Consider the following 17222-nt stretch of genomic DNA (forward strand, 5'->3'; position numbering starts at 1 on the left):
CACAATATAAGAAACAATTTATTAAGATTTAACCAATGTTAAAGGATGCAGTCTATTCGTTTGTTGCTCACTGGTCCATTTACTTGATTAAAATTCTAAGTTACTGAAAATGAACTTAGTTATCCATTTATTACTCAGCAATATGGAATGTGCCATTCTTGAACTTGATTGTTATTCTATTCATGATTATTCAAGAGTGAGAACAATTTGTGCTTTGAGTGCAAAATGTGCTTTCTCTCATGCAGAGGGAAAATGTGAGGTAAGCCGTATTTGGTATCTAATTTTAATGAATGTAATAAACCGGCAATGTGTCAAGAAATAAATGATTTATTTGACAGTCACAGATAATTTCACGTTGAAAAACCTAATTGTCTTCAAATTAAGTGTTCAAATTTAAACCCACAGATGCAAAACTGTATGTACTGCTGTTTTCTGTCAGTAAACTTTTATGCAACCAAACTCCCTCCTGGGGCTGCTCCGAAACAAAAAACAAGACATTATAACTTATCATTTAATGGATTAAAACGTGTAGCAAAAACACTGTTTGTTACTGTATATAGAAGCTGCCAATTGAAAATGTTTTAGAAGCAAATATATGCTGTGCAGTGGTGAATTGGAAAACAGAGGTTTATAAATCATAAACCAATGTTCTCTAACCCCTAAAAAAAGAACAAATCTTTGATGCATTTAAATAAAAATCCAACCCAAACAATGCTCTTTGTGTTAATTCTGTTTCGTTTACTGTTGTTGTAAGCAAAAGGATAATTGCTGAAGTATTGTTTGCTTTAAAGTATTTCCTGGGAATAAGCCATACCTGTTGTGGAACTGAAACGTCATGTTGCAGGAGATTAACTCCCCTCTTCACAAGGGGGAAAACATGTTGTGCAAGCTACATTACATGTGCATCATGTGGAGACAGAGAACAGAGAACATTGGATTCCCAAACATCCCCCTTTTCACAATTTCCCCATTTAAATCATTTATTAATGAGAAACAACAAGCTGGCACACTGTTGTTTACCCTCCACCACACCAGCCCCTGCTTGAATTTCATTGTCTTTCATTAGACCTCAGTTTGCCCCTCTCTCCTATATACAGTATATATATATGTAGGTCCCTGCCCCCTGCTACATCTTTAATTCCGTATTTTACCCTCAGCAGTCAGTGTCTTCAGCCTCCACCAATGTTGCTGGGAGTTTCAAAAAGAAGGGAAGAAGAGGTAGCAAAGGAAGCAGAATATGAAGAATCCAATAATCCAGTTGACAGAGTAGATGTAGATGATGACCATGTCCATGTCAAAGCGCCAGCCACGAGAGTCATCCTCAAAGTCCAAAGCGTCCAGACGGTAGCCTCCTCCATGGGGGAACTGGCGTCGAGCAATGGGGCTAGACGGCCTCTGGAAGCCTGGTGTGGGTGACAAATGAGTCTTAAAAACAAGATGTTTTTATTTATTTGACACCCAAAATGTATAGAAATTGGCATAAAATATTTTTCCACCTACTATGACTCACTAGTGACAGTGTCATTTGTATAAGTAAATAATTCTAAAGGAAAAACATTTGGGACCATTTAAATAGCTGTTGATTAGGGCCCGCTTTTCAAAAAGGTTAAAAGCAACATGTAGGAATTCGGTTTGGTGCGCTTTGTCACCCCCCCAAAGGTCTCTGAGTGCAACTGCACTGTGGTAAAACATACATCATGCTGTTAAGACCTCCCCCTCATCAATAATGTGCATTTGTTGACAAACAGAAGGTAGCATACCCGTCAAAGACAGGAGACGTCAAAAACCGTGTCGATTGACTTTGCAAGCGTCTACAGCCCGTTGTTTGCATGTGAAGTATGAGTATGTGTATCTGTTACCCTATATCTATTAGCTCTGAGATAGCTTTGTAAGGTTCAGAACTTATCAAGATAACTTGAAGATTGACAGGGAAAGGGAAAACTTTTGGGCAAAAGATGGATGCATTATTTTATTTATTTTTATGCAAGCCTGAAACATATTGGGTTAGATGACTTTCTTGCACCCATTTAGACTGCTAAACATGAGACAACGTTGACACCTGCTGCTTTGTAGCTGAAGGCTGGTTGTGAAGTAGTGCTGTAAAGCTGTAAGCACTTCTCGCAAGATGATAACGGCCTGCTCCAAAACTTACATAGTGCAGAAAACAGGTGACCAGGACACTCTGTGGACATGGGATAGATGCCTATCTCCATGCTGAAAGTTATTCGGCTATTAGATCGAACTTTGAAAACTACTATTTTGAGGGGGGAAAGTTACATATTGTTACTTCTTGTCAAAATCTCAGCAATACCATCAAAGACTCCAGGGTCACGCCCTCAGAAATGTTTCTAGGAATGTAGAGGGTCAAATCAGTTGAGAAGGTCAGTGTATTTGTAATCACCTCCTGGGATTTCTAATGGTTGTTCTTATCATTTTAGACTAAGTATCTAAACATTTAACTTCTCTAATTGTAAGTGCAGAGAAGGCTGGGAAACTTCCAAGCAGAAACCTCTGGTGTTGAAAAATGAAGCCAATGCAAAAGCACAAAGAACTGCAGTTCCTAGAGAGTCCACTTGAGGTTGGCTGCAAAAGCCAAGGAATCCCCACTAGATCCCATTTTAAAATGCCAATTTTTTTACTACAGAAATAAACATGTTTACAGCCTGGATTAAAAATGTTTTTGGTCTCTATAACGCCTTTCTTCATTGTGAAACACTTTACCGGGGTGATTTCTTCTTATTAAGGAATCTGTTTTGATAATACTAGACTAAGAGTCAGACATCATTTTGCATAATAAGGGGCAAATCGGGGTTGACTGACAGGCTGAGGCTGTGCTGTAGTTATTAGCCAGGAGGCTTAAGATTGTCTCAAATCCCCCTCCGCCTGTTTTAGAGTGATGGAAAGTTTGGGTTGAGATAGCCTTTCTAAAGTAAGCCTTTCTTGAGGTTTCAAAAAGCCTCTTCAGAAACCAGTGAGTGTGGCTTCATCAAGTTACAAAGACTTATCACTTACAACCATGGTTTGGTACAAATGGTTTAAGTAGGTGCTTTGATGTTGTGTTACTGTATTCCTTAGAACTGTTCAGCTCAGGTGAACCTTTTCAGTTAACGTTCAATGTGAGATTGTTGATCTCATATTGATATAATTTGTGGTAAAAGGTCAACAGTTGTACAAATTAGAGACCAAATTGTGGAAATTATCCACCCCTGCTTCCCCCTTAAGATTCCTCCAATACTCTGTGTTTAATAAAAAAGTATATGTTAAAGTGGGAAAGGCAGCCACTCACGTGAGCATTCTGTATGCTACACAGTGGTGTAACATGTAGCAGGTTCTCTCTTCTCTCAATCTTACATACAAGATTAAAGACATTTGAAAGTATAGCCTTTATTACTGAGATATTTTGCATGTATTGGTAATTTAAAACTTGCCTCCAAAGATGCGAAATAGTTTCCTACAGCTCGGCAGTGGCCACTTTGCACAACTTGCTTTCTGGAAATTCTGTTTCCGAGAAAGGTATTCCTTTGGGAAGAATGTCCTCGCTGTTTGGTTTAGCTCTGTAAAAAAAAGACAGGGGGGGTGGGACATTGCATTATCAGAAGTGCACATCTTTTTCACACCTCCACTGCTTGATGGCCGAGATAGATTGCGTTTGATTTATTCAACACATTTGAACTAAAGTAGCTGATGCAGCATCACCAGACCTCATTTTCTCCTTGTTCTGTTTCTGTGCGACCTTGGCTTTGGTAATCAACACAAGAATCTACTCTACAATCCTTGTCACCTAATCACTCACAAGAGCCCTTAGTGTGTCTGCAGTGCTCGTAACAATGGCCACTCTGCCTTTTTATGGCCACAGCAGTGTCCCTGCTGCCGCTCGATTTCTCCTACATACAGCCAGAAGTAGGCCAAAGTGAATCACAGAACTTCATTACTTATTCATAGCTTTGTCCAAATCAGACCATGTCCCATGCAATCAGTGTGCAGTGATCATGAGGTTACATAAAATACGTCCTACACTTCAAAGCATAAAAATATCATCCTTACAATACATTCTGTGACATCATTGTTTAAAGATGTTTCATAGATAGTTTCATTTTAACACTAAGGTGTCATTTTTATTCTTCTCTAATTTAAAAAAAAAAAAAATCACCTCATATCACAACACACTTTTCATCCACTTTTCATCCATAAGGAGTACTGTTGTTTTTTCAACATCAGAAAACACAAACTAAAAGTGTTCAGGTTGCGTTTGATTTTGTCTTTTCTGTCGGGGTGACTCATCTGGTGAGTGCTGAACTAAAGGTCTGCTCTGCTCCATTTGGGACATCTGCAGCTGGGCCCTCTGAACAATCTGCAGCTTAGATGTCATGTGTGCAGCGGGGAACAGAAAGAAACAATGCACGCACAGCTGCAAACATTTACCGTCATGGATTATTCCACTTCCAGACGCACATTTTTCTAGCCTGTTTTATCTGTAAGTTCAATCATCTTTTTTTTTTATTCGATCTACAGCGCTGAGTGGAGTCAGAAGTAGAAGAGATAAGCATATCAGATCATGTCAATGTACAGTAAGTGCTTTGTGGCCGACAGCTCACCCTTCTGGAAGAAAACATGTGTGATGATTGTTCTGCAGAGGGGGCAGGGTGTGTTGGTGGGGCTGTTCTTAGCCAGTGTCCTCAGACAGGGTTCACAGAAGATGTGGTTACAGGGGTGACACATGTAAGGGCTGAGGTAAACATCCAAACACACGGCGCAGATGTAGCCTTCTCTGTCCCCGATGCTCACGTCCTCGTCATCCTCACTGCTGCTGCTGGATGCGTTTCCTGTTGAACTCTGGGAGAGGAGAAAACATGAAATGGTGAAAAGCTGATGCAAACACTTTAGTTTGTTATTCATAGTAATTACTCGGGATGACAGCAACCTCAATGGTTCAATACATTTTACGGTTGTCTGCTCATCCTCTTTATGGTGACTTTAAGCTCTATCCGGAGAGTTAGCTTCTCAAAGGCCACAGGCTGAAAAAGTCTTTGATCAATCAGACCAACATCCAACTGCTAAATGCTAATGATGAGCAAGTAGTAGGGCTGGGCGATATGGACCAAAACTCATATCTCGATATTGTTTAGCTGAATGGCGATACTCGATATATATGTATTTTATTAACAGTGAAAACACGTGAAAAATAAACTACCTGTTTGTGAATTTAAAAAGTAATATTATAAAATCAAAATGTTCCTTAAATACAATAAAAGAAAGAGAGAGAGAGAGGAGGAGCCGGGTTAAGAGGGACAGACAGACAGTCATCATCATTGAGATGAGAAAAAGGTGAACTGGCACTTCTGTAATGTTATTTTAATACAACATAAACTATATCGATATTAACGATATTGTCTTACCCTATATCTTGTTTGAAAATATATCGATATATCTTAAAAACTCGATATATTACCCAACCCTAGCCAGTAGATGGAACCCATTCACATGTGATGCTCGATGAAGATTTTAGAGGCAGTTTGATATGCTCTAGGCATGTTGTTCTCACTTGATGTATTCATTCATTCATATATCTTATTATGTGATGTATACCTGTGTGTGTCTATTTTACTTGTATTTTTTATATATTGACCTCTGGTTAAGAGACAACCGACTCTACCAACTGAGCCACAGTCGGAATTTTAAATAAATTCAGAGATTTCTATTTCAGTCTAATGTTGCCTATATTACTATATTTTTTAGATACTGTTAACAAATAATTAGAATGTTTTTGTATTTTACTTTGTAGATGGTTTACTACGTTCACCACGCCAGTAGCCTAGTGGTTCGGGCGCACCCCACCTACGGGGGCTGTGGTCCTCCAAGCAGCCGGTCTGAATTTAAATCTAACCTGTAGCTCTATTCCTTCATGTGTCCACTCTCTCTCTCTCTCTCTCTCCCTGATTTCTGACTCTATCCACTGTCCTATCTCTAAACAAAGGCACAAAAATCTAAAAAAACAAACCTTTAAAAAATGAATAAATTATAGTCTTCTTTCTATTTCTTTCAGTCTGAATCTGTTTTCATCATTCTAAACATTGTACATTTTTGTTGATACTGCATTATTAGGCTGATTATTGCTTTTTCTGTGTTTGATATTATACTTATAATTGTGTCAATCTGTACTGAGGCAGGTTTAAATCACATGCATCAATTGTAAATATGTGATGCTAAATCTATTTCTGTGGGGCCATGTCTACATGGACTCAGCTTCTCAGACAGTCACATTAAAAACCGACAAAACGTACATTATCGCTACAAGATGTCAACACACCAGCTAGCAATAAATAAAAGTGAAAATATCTTCTTTCAACCTCCCCCTGAGAATCAGTGTAAAACACTCTGCTCTTTTATACACCCCATTCAAAGAGTGTAAATGTCTCTGACAGCTATCTGTACAGCGTAATAATATGTGTGAGGGCATGAAGGTGTCAGGTGTGAGTTCTGTAGAATGAAACGTCTACCTTCCTACATTTTCTCACTTCTTACCATAAAGTGTAAACGCTGTTTATAAGAAAGCACAATTTCACCCTGACGCTGGCTGTAAACTCCATTCATAACAAGAATCAGAGGTGTAGTTATACTCTGCGAGCAAGTTATTGTAGGATATCCTTAAAGTACCGTATGGCCCATGCATACACAGTTCTGAAATACAAAAGATATTTTTCTACGCTGATGATGCCTTGCTCTTTGTTGATTTTAGTCTAATTTGAATTCTTTGATTTTTCAATTTCCAGTTCCAACTATTACTCATATGAGGAGGTGTATAAGCACCTGTTTTGAGGACAGTATCCGGGGCTGCTTGAGTCCCCAACCTGTGTCAGAAGACTCTCTGGGATTTGTGTCTAAAGATACACTCTTGATAAAGCTTAGAGGGCTGCTTCCAGAGTAATTACCACTTTCTTACCCAGAGGGGGCTCCAGGGACTTCCCTGTTGCACCAGCCCTGCCTCCCCAGGTGTGTCATTAACACAGAAGAAGGAACACACAGCTCCCAACTTATCACGGCCAATGAGACTCTCCCCTGGCAACATGCACGATACAGTACGATGGCAGCTTTGACTTGGTTCCATTGATAAATGTGAACTTCACTAGAATAAACACCCTTTTTTATTTATAAGAACGCAAAACTTCAAACACACGTTGACAGGGAGTAAACCTTCACCTCCACCTCTATCAGCTTTATTTTACAAAATGCATTACTAATGTGGAAAAAAAATGTCTACATTTTAAAGAATTGTTATCTTGTACAATAGCAAGAACAGTTTCTGCAGAAATACAAGTATCGACTCAAACCACATCTCAGCCGACATAAAGCAGCAATTAGAGCAGTTAGATAAAGTCACCAAACAATCCAGCTCTAATTGCCTCTCAATCACGCAGGAAGAAACCACTTCATGCGGGAACTGGGATGTCAAGAACACTCAGTCTGACCTTTGACCTACTTTAAACTGTACACAAAAATTACAACCAGTTACGCAAGATCCAGCCTCATATGTAGGCCGTAAAATTGTCCAAATTCATTGTACGGGGAATGCCGGTGGCCGAGTGGGTAATTTGCGCGCCCCATGTACAGAGGCTGTAATCCTCAGAGCGTGCGGCTGAGGTTTCAAATCTAACCTGTGGCTCCTTTTTCACATTTCATTGCCCACTTTCTCTCCCTGATTTCCTACTCTATCCACTCACCTGTCTCTCCAATAGACGCAAAAAAATCATAAATTTAAATTTAACGTTCATTTAAAATGATCTTAACAAATGTGAAACATATTCAAAAAATAAAACATGCTATAGTGGCTTAAGGCCCTAAAACTTTAAAAGGCAGAAAAGTATGAGAAGTTGTGAGAAATGTTTTGTAAAACTGCAAGTCACACATTACCTGAGTATCTCCCAAGTAGGAGTGAAACTGTGCATGTGCGAAGTTGGACCAATCTGAGAAAAGAGCATGTACACACTCAGCAAGCCTTGATGATGATAAACGACCCGACAAGTTTAATCAGTTTTATCAATAAAAAGAGTTTAAGGGAGTCATTTGGCTAACACGATTATTCACTTCTCTGAGAGTAAGAGAGGATGATTAATTCAATTCTTATGAGTTTGCCTTTTGTATAGAGATTAGCTTAGCATTAACACTGGGCACGGGGAGATGCAAATATATTTATCAAGTACTTTAAAATTAATTTCTAGTGAATTTGTTTTTTAAGTTGTACAGAGACAGACATGTTAAGACAACAGCTCTAGTGTTGAAGATGTGATTTTAAAGTCAGCAAATGTAGCAAAACAGTCAGTAGCATAGAAACCTGGCACTATTTGTCAGGATGCACTGTAGTTATAGCACAGTAGTTAGTCCTGGTGAAACTTCATTGAAATTCTTTATATATCTGTTTGTGTTCAAATCAAAGAAACAAAAGATTAACATTAAAGAGCTTTGAGATGTAATTATGAGCATTGTTTTTTCTTTGGTTGAGCCTAGCTAGGCCTAGCAGTTAACTACGAGTCCTCATGCTAAGCTAAGCTAATCATGTACTTAAAGTTGCACTGCAGAACATTTACACATACATTATGAGATTACATATTGTAGATTAAACCAATCATTTTAATCTCCCAGTATATTTGCTGCATGTTGGTGAATTTACTGTGCTAGCGTACCAATAGTCATGCTATACATCGGAGAGAAGAAGGATCTAAGAAAAGTTTCTGATGCTCCAGGGAGAAAAGGAAAACTCAATGCTTCGAGGATGAGATGGTAAAAAAAGTTTGCTAAAAAGAGGTCTCTTGCTCATCTTCACATTCTTCGCAAGAAACCTAAAAAACACATATTCCAAATTTACCAACTATTAGTCGAAAGGAAAAAAGCCCCCAAAAATACTGCTCCTGCTTTAGCTGAATGCATCCGTGGAGCACGATGCAGCCGATTTAAAGAGGTGTTGACAGAAGAGGGTTGAGTTTTTGACCGCTAAATGACCATTAAGCTAACCTTGTGGTACTTGAGTAGCAAGTTGTAAAAGATTTTAAAAACCTTATCATGGTGGCTCTATAATCTCTTCTCCCCAACAGAAATAAACACACAATTCTATCTGCTAGAGCCAGATAATTGGAGTGAAAATATCTTAACTTTAACGATATAAAGAGAGGTGGGGAATGAAATGATGAAAAGCATATTATCTGATTTAAAGCTACGGATTCTATTCTCTAATTCAATAGTAAAAAATAATCTCAATCTACCCGTCTACTGAAGATCTGCAGCTGCCAATAAAAAAAAAATAATAATCTGCTCTTTTGTCTGGCTGGTTTGAAGGGCTCTCTGCCCGAGCCTCATCATGGAACTAATTCAGATGTAACCCCTCTTTAAACCGCACAGACAATGGCTATTGAGATTAGTACACATTGAGCCAAACACAGTCACACAAAATTGCAGGACAAAGTGGCCACGATAGTCATATAGTGGTTCTTATCATCTAACAGTCTGTTGTAAGTCAGGTGATTGTGGGATTTGAAACACCGGGATTCCACTCAGAAAAGACTCAGACTCAGACTCAGAATAAGCATCTTTAGAGTTACGTTCCATGTGCCTGTTCAGTTGCAGCAGTTTGATGGGTGCATATCATGATATGTTGTGGGGTTGTGGAGAAAAGATATTGGGTGGGTGAAGCAACCAAATCTGACGCTATGACAACAGATTTTCACTTTAATGCTATGAAAAATCTGATGTATTAAACGTATAAACAAAATACTAAAGAGGACATGCGGGCGAGCAGAGAAGAGTGTGAAGCAGCTTGATTACGTGCAGGACGATGATGGTCGCAGGATATAAACATCGTCACCCCTGCCATCTTGCTCGTGGTAAATTATTAGTATTAGCTACTGCATTCACATATCGGCGCACACTGACAGCTTTTGGAAATGTCTTTAGTGTGCTAGTAGAAAAAAAAATTGGGTTGAATAATTTGCCTGTTTGCAGCAAGTGCAGCTCAACCTGAAACTTTTGTGCAATGTCCAGGAGTCTTGTGCACGTGTCAGAAGGCTACTAGTCAAAAACTGCAAGACAGTAAAGAAAAAGTGGTTTAGTCTGCGACAAGAGCAAGACAGAGACCTGCAAAAAGTGATTCTGAGGCAGGTGACATGAGATATTATGATAAATGATCTGGTTAATGTGTCCTTCACCTGTCTGTTCTCCTGCAGTTGACTCTGTCTCCACCTCTCCCGTCTCCTCTGCCTCCTCCTCAGACACTTCATCCTGTTCTTCTCTCTTTTATTCATCCTCCTCTCCCCAAAAGGAACACACGCCGGCACAGCTACTGAGGTCACAGCTTGACTCATCTCCTCCATCACACCACTTCCTCCTTCCTCTCCATCCTCTACTTCCTCTTCTCCTATCTCTGAACTTGTGACAGATGGGTTCGGCGTCCGAGTCGGGTGGCTTTGCCGGAATCTTCTGGCTGCTGCTCCAGTTCTCACGTCCACCCAGAATGGATCCGCTTCTCTGGATGAGCTAGAGGAGTTGCGGGGAAGTTCTCCTGCGGCTGTCCTGGATGTAAATCTCTGTGGGGTTGGAGGAGTGGATCTTGTTTGGATATGGGGCTGAGAGAGAGCCGAAGACCTCACTGCTAGCCAAGGGGATTGTGGGTTTAAATTGGTATTGCGAGGTCCAAGACGCATGAAGCTGTTTGACCCTTCTCCCACTTCCACAGTGCTGTTTACCGGGACATCAGAATTACTACTTGACAAACTTTCAGTGCTTTCCCTTCCCTCTCCGTCCTGATCGGCGTCTGCATGTTTCTCAGGTTTTTCAACCTTCCTCTGTCTTTGTTTTCCTTTTTCTTCAACCCGTCCGACATTTTGATGCTCCTCTTCCCTGTCATGGTTTCCCTCTCTCTGTCTTCCTCCTCTGTTGTCCTTACTGCAGGTTTTTCTATGTGCCTTCCTCCCTGGCAGGGCAGGTCTCACCAGCTGATCCACACTTCTTGATCTTTCCTCACCTGATAAATCTACAGGTTTTATTCCCCTCAAATGGCGGCTGTTAGTCTCAATGTTACTGTATCCTTCATCAGCGTCTTCAGATCCGGGACGTCCAATTCTGCTCGAGCCACTCGCCCCAGAGGATCCAACTTGGGAGCTCATGCTGGCCCTAGGCAAGCCCCTCAGCCACCGGCGAGGAACATCTGATGCGACTTCAAGCAGCTACCCAGGTCTTTCCCTTCTCGTCCTCCCCTAAGTCATCTCCTCTCCTCCCTCTCCTTCTGGATGAAGAGTTTAAACCTTTATTTAATCTCCACACGGACTGTTCCAGTGTAGAGGAGGTGAGCAGTGCAGCCCTCTAGGCCCAAATTCAAACCCCTTTTCGCCCCCTGGGTCATTCCACACTGCTGACGAAGTCAAAGTCCCCCTGTTGAGCCCCACTACAATAGATGCAGTGTTCATGGCCTCGCTATTGTTCTGTGTGGCCTATAGAAACACACCGCTATGCAACCACTGAGTGTACAAAAATAAGGTGAATAAACGAGAGCCACCTTTTTCTCCCTCATGTCCAGTCCCATGTTGTCAGCATTTTTTTTTCTGTGTGTTTTATAAATAAAGATTGTGTGTGTGTGTGTGTGTGTGTGTGTGTGCATGTAGCTGTGTTTATATTACTTCTTAGACTTCTTATTGACAGGGATTTTATTTCTATAGCTCCATTGCCAAAGATATCCAGTGTTAGTGCACCTAAGAAACGTTCAGGCCTTTATTAATATATTTGTAGAGTCATGAACAGGCTGCATCAAAGTTTCAAGAGAGAACATTTGTATAAGACAGACAAGGCGATTGTTCTTTATAGGGAAGACAACAGCAGCTTCAGAGAAGACAAGTACATGCACCAGAACTCCTTAATGCCATTTTTAATTACCAACACATATCTATCATATCTAACTATCACAGAAATCAGACACTGAAGGAGTTAAATACAAAATAAAAATAAACTAGGCTGAGGACCAAGGTATCTGCACTTTTGGGGTCTGTAAGGTTCTGAAATTTTCAGGATCAGGAACAGGATCATGCACTAATGGAGAGATGTCAGAGTGACGGGCTGCACATGAAAGAGTACCTAAACAGTTGGGGGTTCTGTGCCTTGCTCAATGGCACTTCTGCAGTGTCAAGGAAGTGAACTGTCACCTCTCCAGCTATCAGCCCAATTTCCAAACTTGGTCCACAACGTGGCTTAAACGGGCGACGCTCCAGTTCCCGACCCAAGTCCCAACAGACTGAGCTACTGCCGGCCATAAATGCTTTTGTTGTAATTTGTTTAATGAGTCTAAAATGTCTGTAAGTTACTTCAATTAACTTTTAACATGTTCGGCTTTTTACTTTCTTAAAATATCACGTCTCTATAATCTTGTATAAAATGTAAAATGTTTCTTTTTTTGTTATGCTTTATATCATAATAAAGTTGATCTAATCTAATAACTGATGGTGTTTTTACACAATACGCAGACTAAATGATTCTTAATATCTTCATTATCATTATAATTACTACATTATTACTGTCTGATATGTTTTTGATCGCTATCTGAAGATAAATAGTACTTGATTGTCTTGCAGCTTGGTTTCTGTTTTCACAGACATTCGAGGTTGGATTGCCGATCAGGCAAAAGATGCTCGGATGCTCTTCCTCACTCAGACCTGAGCTCCAGCATTGCAAAGCTTGTTGAGGTGGAACCAAAGTGGACTTAAAAAAACATTGTAATTTCTCTACCCTCCACCAGCTCGTCTCCACCAGCCCATAAGGTAAAGGAGATCCATCGGTCACACAGCCAACTTGCACAAACTGTGACTTACATTATTTCCAGGATGAGGTAAAGAGTTCCAGTAGTTCTTAAGGCCGGAAGGCCATCAAGTCCATGAGTCCTGATCTGACTTCGAGCAGGACGAGAGCGAGAGAGAAGAGAGAGAGAGAGAGAGAGAGAGAGAGAGAGAGAGAGAGAGAGAGAGAGAGAGAGAGAGAGAGGACTTGTTGTCCTGAAAAGACTTCCTGAAAAGACTTCCTCATCCAGTGCTACTGTGAGAGAAGGCATGAGGTCTGCTCAGATAGACATAGAGATGTGCGGCTATGAAGAGATTGAAGATGAGACAACAGAAGGATCCTAAAATGTGGTGGGTGATGGTTCCCTGGAAGAGATGGGCACCTCTTCAAGTCACCAGGCTACATACTGTGGTTCTGTAGCTCTGCTCCCAGAGCTCTGTCGGTCATCGTCAGCCAGACTCTGTGTGTCTAATTTATGACAAAGCTGTTCTTTAGGAGAACAAGACAGAGAAAAGTGATCACTTCTTAAACGTCTTTAACAAGAACTTCTCAGAGGAAAGAGGCATTTTCAGTAGAATTCTAACCAATGAGACAACTTTCAAAGTGCACAGGAATGAAGACTTAATCACTGTATCCCTCTTCTGACCCCTTTTTTTTTTTTTAATAGAATGTGCCCTGGCTATCTTCCTGGACTGGAGGTTACAGTGATGCAGGTTTTTTTTTTACAGCTGGGAAAATGTTTAGTCAGTCATGGTGGTTAAAAGAGCCAATCTGTTTTTTTTAGATACTCTCATTATGTCCTGTCATTGTTTCAAAGATTTCAAGGTTAACCTTTTTTAAACAGACCAGTTTAGCACAGTGACTTGAATGTTATGTAATTATGCATGAGAAGTACTAAATCATAGCTTATCATGAGCTCATCGTGCTTTTTATAAAAGTAACAGATTTATGAAGCTTGAATTTCTTTGTCAAATCTGTTTATGGACATTATTTTTCTTCTTAGTAATATATTATTGACCGTGTATGGTAGTCTCAGCACCAGAAAAGACTTCTCTCCACACTGCGCATGTCAAAACAGAAATATACTAATATTTATCTCTATCCTGAAATTAATTGTATATTTTCCCTCACCAGTTTTTTTTTTCAGACTGTCTTCTGATTCAGTGCTAGTATTATATAGGCTATTATTATAGGCTGCCAAAATTGGAAAAAAAAACAAACGTTTTGATTCCAGGGAATCATCCATTCCTATCACGCTGTTTCCTCACAATCTCTTCAACCCTATACATCTGCATAAGCTCTTCCTCTCTCTCTTCCTACAGTATCTGTCCTGACATTACAGTCACAGTGCGCAACTGGTTAGTATTTGATGCAGTAACCTCTATGAACGGCAGATGGCAGCAGCTCTCCTCTCTGGGCTGAGGAAGCGCTGTCCATGGTCCTGAAACTACCCCTCGCTCTCTCATCGCTCTGGGAATGATGCTGTTCTCTCCAACCGGCTTTAAACGACTTATTTAGTCCGTAAACAGCCTAAACTTTTCCAAACTCGATTACAATTTCTTGAATGAAAAGAACTAGTGAATGATAAAAAAAAAAAAAACTTAATCGTTAACCAAATATTTTGACTTGCGTTCTTAAACTTTATTTGAAATAAAGTTTCAAGTGTGTATCCTGGCTGACACCTTACATTGTAAGATAAAAAAATAAAAGCAATCCACAAAAAAGTGGCCTTCGATGTGTCCCAAGTAAAACAAACAAAAAAAAAACTGTTGAGGAAGAAGTAAAGGAAAGGAGTAGCTGCGCGCACTCCTCAGCTGTCTGCAATGAAAAACGGAGCAACGCGGAGAGCAGAGGCACAAAATTCCGGGGCGACCTCCACACGGTCTGACGTACCCGAAGCTGCTCGTATAAATGAATTCACGGCGTCACCAAGCTCAGATGATTCGCAGTACCAGTGAGCGCACCCGGCTGTCAACACTCACAACCCCCTACACACACACACACACACACACAAACTCACACACACAAGTCTGCGTCATGCGTCCTGAGAGCGACGGCACGAACGCGGTAACTCCGATGGATGCCGGTGAAACGCACAGCGGCAGCAGCAGCAGCAGTCTGAGGGGCTGACTGTGTCCTGCTTATTCGGAAAAGTTGCGCTCCGAGTGCAGTCACATTATGGATTTTATTGCCACAAGCAGCAACGACAGCAACGCCACCAGCGGTTACCCTGGCGGGACGGACGTGGTGGCCGACTGGGGCGCGGGTGAGAATGCCACGGGGTCTCGGTCCCTGCCAGATGTGGAGCTCAGTTACCAGATTATCATTTCCCTGCTCCTGGGGGCCCTCATCCTCTGCTCCATATTTGGCAACGCGTGCGTCGTGGCTGCCATCGCCCTGGAGAGATCTCTCCAGAATGTTGCCAACTACCTGATTGGATCCCTGGCCGTCACAGACCTCATGGTATCGGTACTGGTTTTACCAATGGCGGCCCTCTACCAAGTTTTGAACAAGTGGACACTGGGACAGGAGGTCTGTGATGTGTTCATTTCTCTGGATGTACTTTGTTGCACTTCATCCATCCTGCATCTGTGCGCAATAGCCTTGGACAGGTACTGGGCAATAACGGACCCCATAGACTATGTAAATAAGCGGACACCGAGGCGAGCAGCAATCCTGATAAGCGTAACTTGGCTAATTGGTTTCTCCATCTCTATTCCGCCCATGTTAGGCTGGAGAAGCGCCGAAGACAGAGCGAACCCCGACGCCTGCATGATCAGCCAGGATCCGGGCTACACCATCTACTCCACATTCGGAGCTTTTTACATCCCTCTCATCCTCATGCTGGTCCTGTACGGGAGAATATTCAAAGCAGCTCGGTTTCGGATTCGAAAGACGGTGAAAAAACCCGAGAAAGCAAAAGTGTCCGACAAGTGTCTGAGTGTGTCTCCGGCCATCTTCCACAAGAAAACAAACGGCGAGGCCGGGGTCAAAGGCTGGAGGCTCAGCGACGACTCAAAACCCAGCTCTCCGTGCGTAAACGGCGCGGTGAAGCACGGGGAGGAAGGGGAGTCACTGGAGATCATAGAAGTTAGCAGCAACTCAAAGACACACCTGCCCCTGCCCAACACTCCTCAGTCCTCCTCGCAGGGTTATGAAAACATGAATGAGAAGAACTCGGGTGCGAAGAGGAAGATCGCGCTCGCCAGGGAGCGCAAAACGGTGAAAACACTCGGGATCATCATGGGAACTTTTATCTTCTGCTGGCTGCCGTTTTTCATCGTCGCGCTGGTTTTGCCTTTCTGTGCAGAGAGCTGCTACATGCCCGACTGGCTGGGCGCTGTCATAAACTGGCTGGGCTACTCCAACTCCCTCCTCAACCCCATCATATATGCCTACTTTAACAAAGACTTCCAAAGTGCTTTCAAGAAGATTATAAGATGCAAATTCCACAGAGCCTGAACAAACGTAAAGGGAGGAAATGTGAAATGATTATTAAACGGACAGCAGGAAATGTTCACTGACTGTTTTGAACAGCTAAAATGATGGCCCAGACTTTTATTCAGGGACTGTCTCTTTTCGGGTTGTGTTCAAGAACCGTGTGAAAAAAAAACAACAACAGAAAACAAGGGGTCACTGTTGAAATGAGACACAAAACAGGAACTTTCGCTCTTAATGTACAAGCTCATGTTTATTAAGTGTTGTAGCTCCAGTATATAGCCTATATGCGACGGCAGCCATCGTTGTATTGCCATGCAAGACGTATCATGTGCTGATTCCATGCATTTTTACAAAGAGACGTGCAGGGGGGTATGCGTCCAATACGTCATGAGCTTTGTAGCACTGAAACAATAAAAGCAATCAAAGTTTGTCATTAAGAAAAAAATGAGTCGAGTTTTGCTTAGAGAATAAGAAGTTATGAGGCAGGAAGAAATCAGGGTTGTTCAAAATTCCCCCTTCTGGTCATATATTTGTGTAAAGATTATGAGGAATTAATCGTTCACTGTGCTGATGAGCAGACAAAGCAGGGAGAAACTCATCAGCTTGCTCTGACAGGCCACACTGATGTCGCTGATGGAGGGGAGGGGGGGGGGTCAGGTTATCAGAGCACAGTGTGTGAGGTCTTTCAGTGAATGGGTATCGAACACACAGCTGCCTATCCATCAAATGCACATCAAAGTCGAAAGCGAAAGGAGATGGGCAATTTTCTTCTAAAATGGAGGCTGGTATTACATTTACCGTATAATGGTTCTCAGTCTCTTCCATTTATCTCCTTTCTTTTATCCCCCACCCCACGTTTTATCCCATCTCTCCATTCCAGACTCACTGATTGTGTGTGAAGGAAAAAAACAGAAGCAAGAATCGACTCTGAGGGAAAGATTACTGAAAAGCATCAATGTTGTTTCTCTACATTA

General features: G+C 41.5%; 2 protein-coding genes across 2 annotated transcripts; one reads left to right on the forward strand and one right to left on the reverse strand.

The window, feature by feature from the left end:
* Nucleotides 1-311: 311 nt before the first annotated feature.
* Nucleotides 312-11621, reverse strand: rnf180a (ring finger protein 180a). Its single transcript, XM_065950027.1, has 4 exons — nt 10194-11621; nt 4596-4833; nt 3429-3554; nt 312-1403 (listed from the first exon to the last, which is right to left on the reverse strand). Exons 1-4 carry the CDS (start codon nt 11148-11150, stop codon nt 1198-1200), a joined length of 1527 nt encoding a protein of 508 aa, XP_065806099.1. The 5' UTR covers nt 11151-11621; the 3' UTR covers nt 312-1197.
* A 2694-nt stretch (nt 11622-14315) lies between these two features.
* htr1aa (5-hydroxytryptamine (serotonin) receptor 1A a) lies at nt 14316-16892 on the forward strand. The gene has a single exon (XM_020646454.2). The coding sequence runs from the start codon at nt 14986-14988 to the stop codon at nt 16267-16269; it is 1284 nt and encodes a 427-aa protein (XP_020502110.1). The 5' UTR covers nt 14316-14985; the 3' UTR covers nt 16270-16892.
* The last annotated feature ends 330 nt before the right edge of the window (nt 16893-17222 follow it).

This window comes from Labrus bergylta, chromosome 2, assembly GCF_963930695.1.
Source record: "Labrus bergylta chromosome 2, fLabBer1.1, whole genome shotgun sequence".
Lineage (NCBI taxonomy): Eukaryota > Metazoa > Chordata > Actinopteri > Labriformes > Labridae > Labrus > Labrus bergylta.

Coding starts and splice junctions, on each gene's coding strand:
- rnf180a (XM_065950027.1), bottom strand. CDS start 11,150: ATGAGCTCCCAAGTTGGATCCTCTGGGGCGAGTGGCTCGAGCAGAATT. Junction 4,834..10,193: donor AACTGCAGGAGAACAGACAG/GTGAAGGACACA, acceptor CTCCTCTCCCAG/AGTTCAACAGGAAACGCATC. Junction 3,555..4,595: donor ACATGTTTTCTTCCAGAAGG/GTGAGCTGTCGG, acceptor TTTTTTTTACAG/AGCTAAACCAAACAGCGAGG.
- htr1aa (XM_020646454.2), top strand. CDS start 14,986: ATGGATTTTATTGCCACAAGCAGCAACGACAGCAACGCCACCAGCGGT.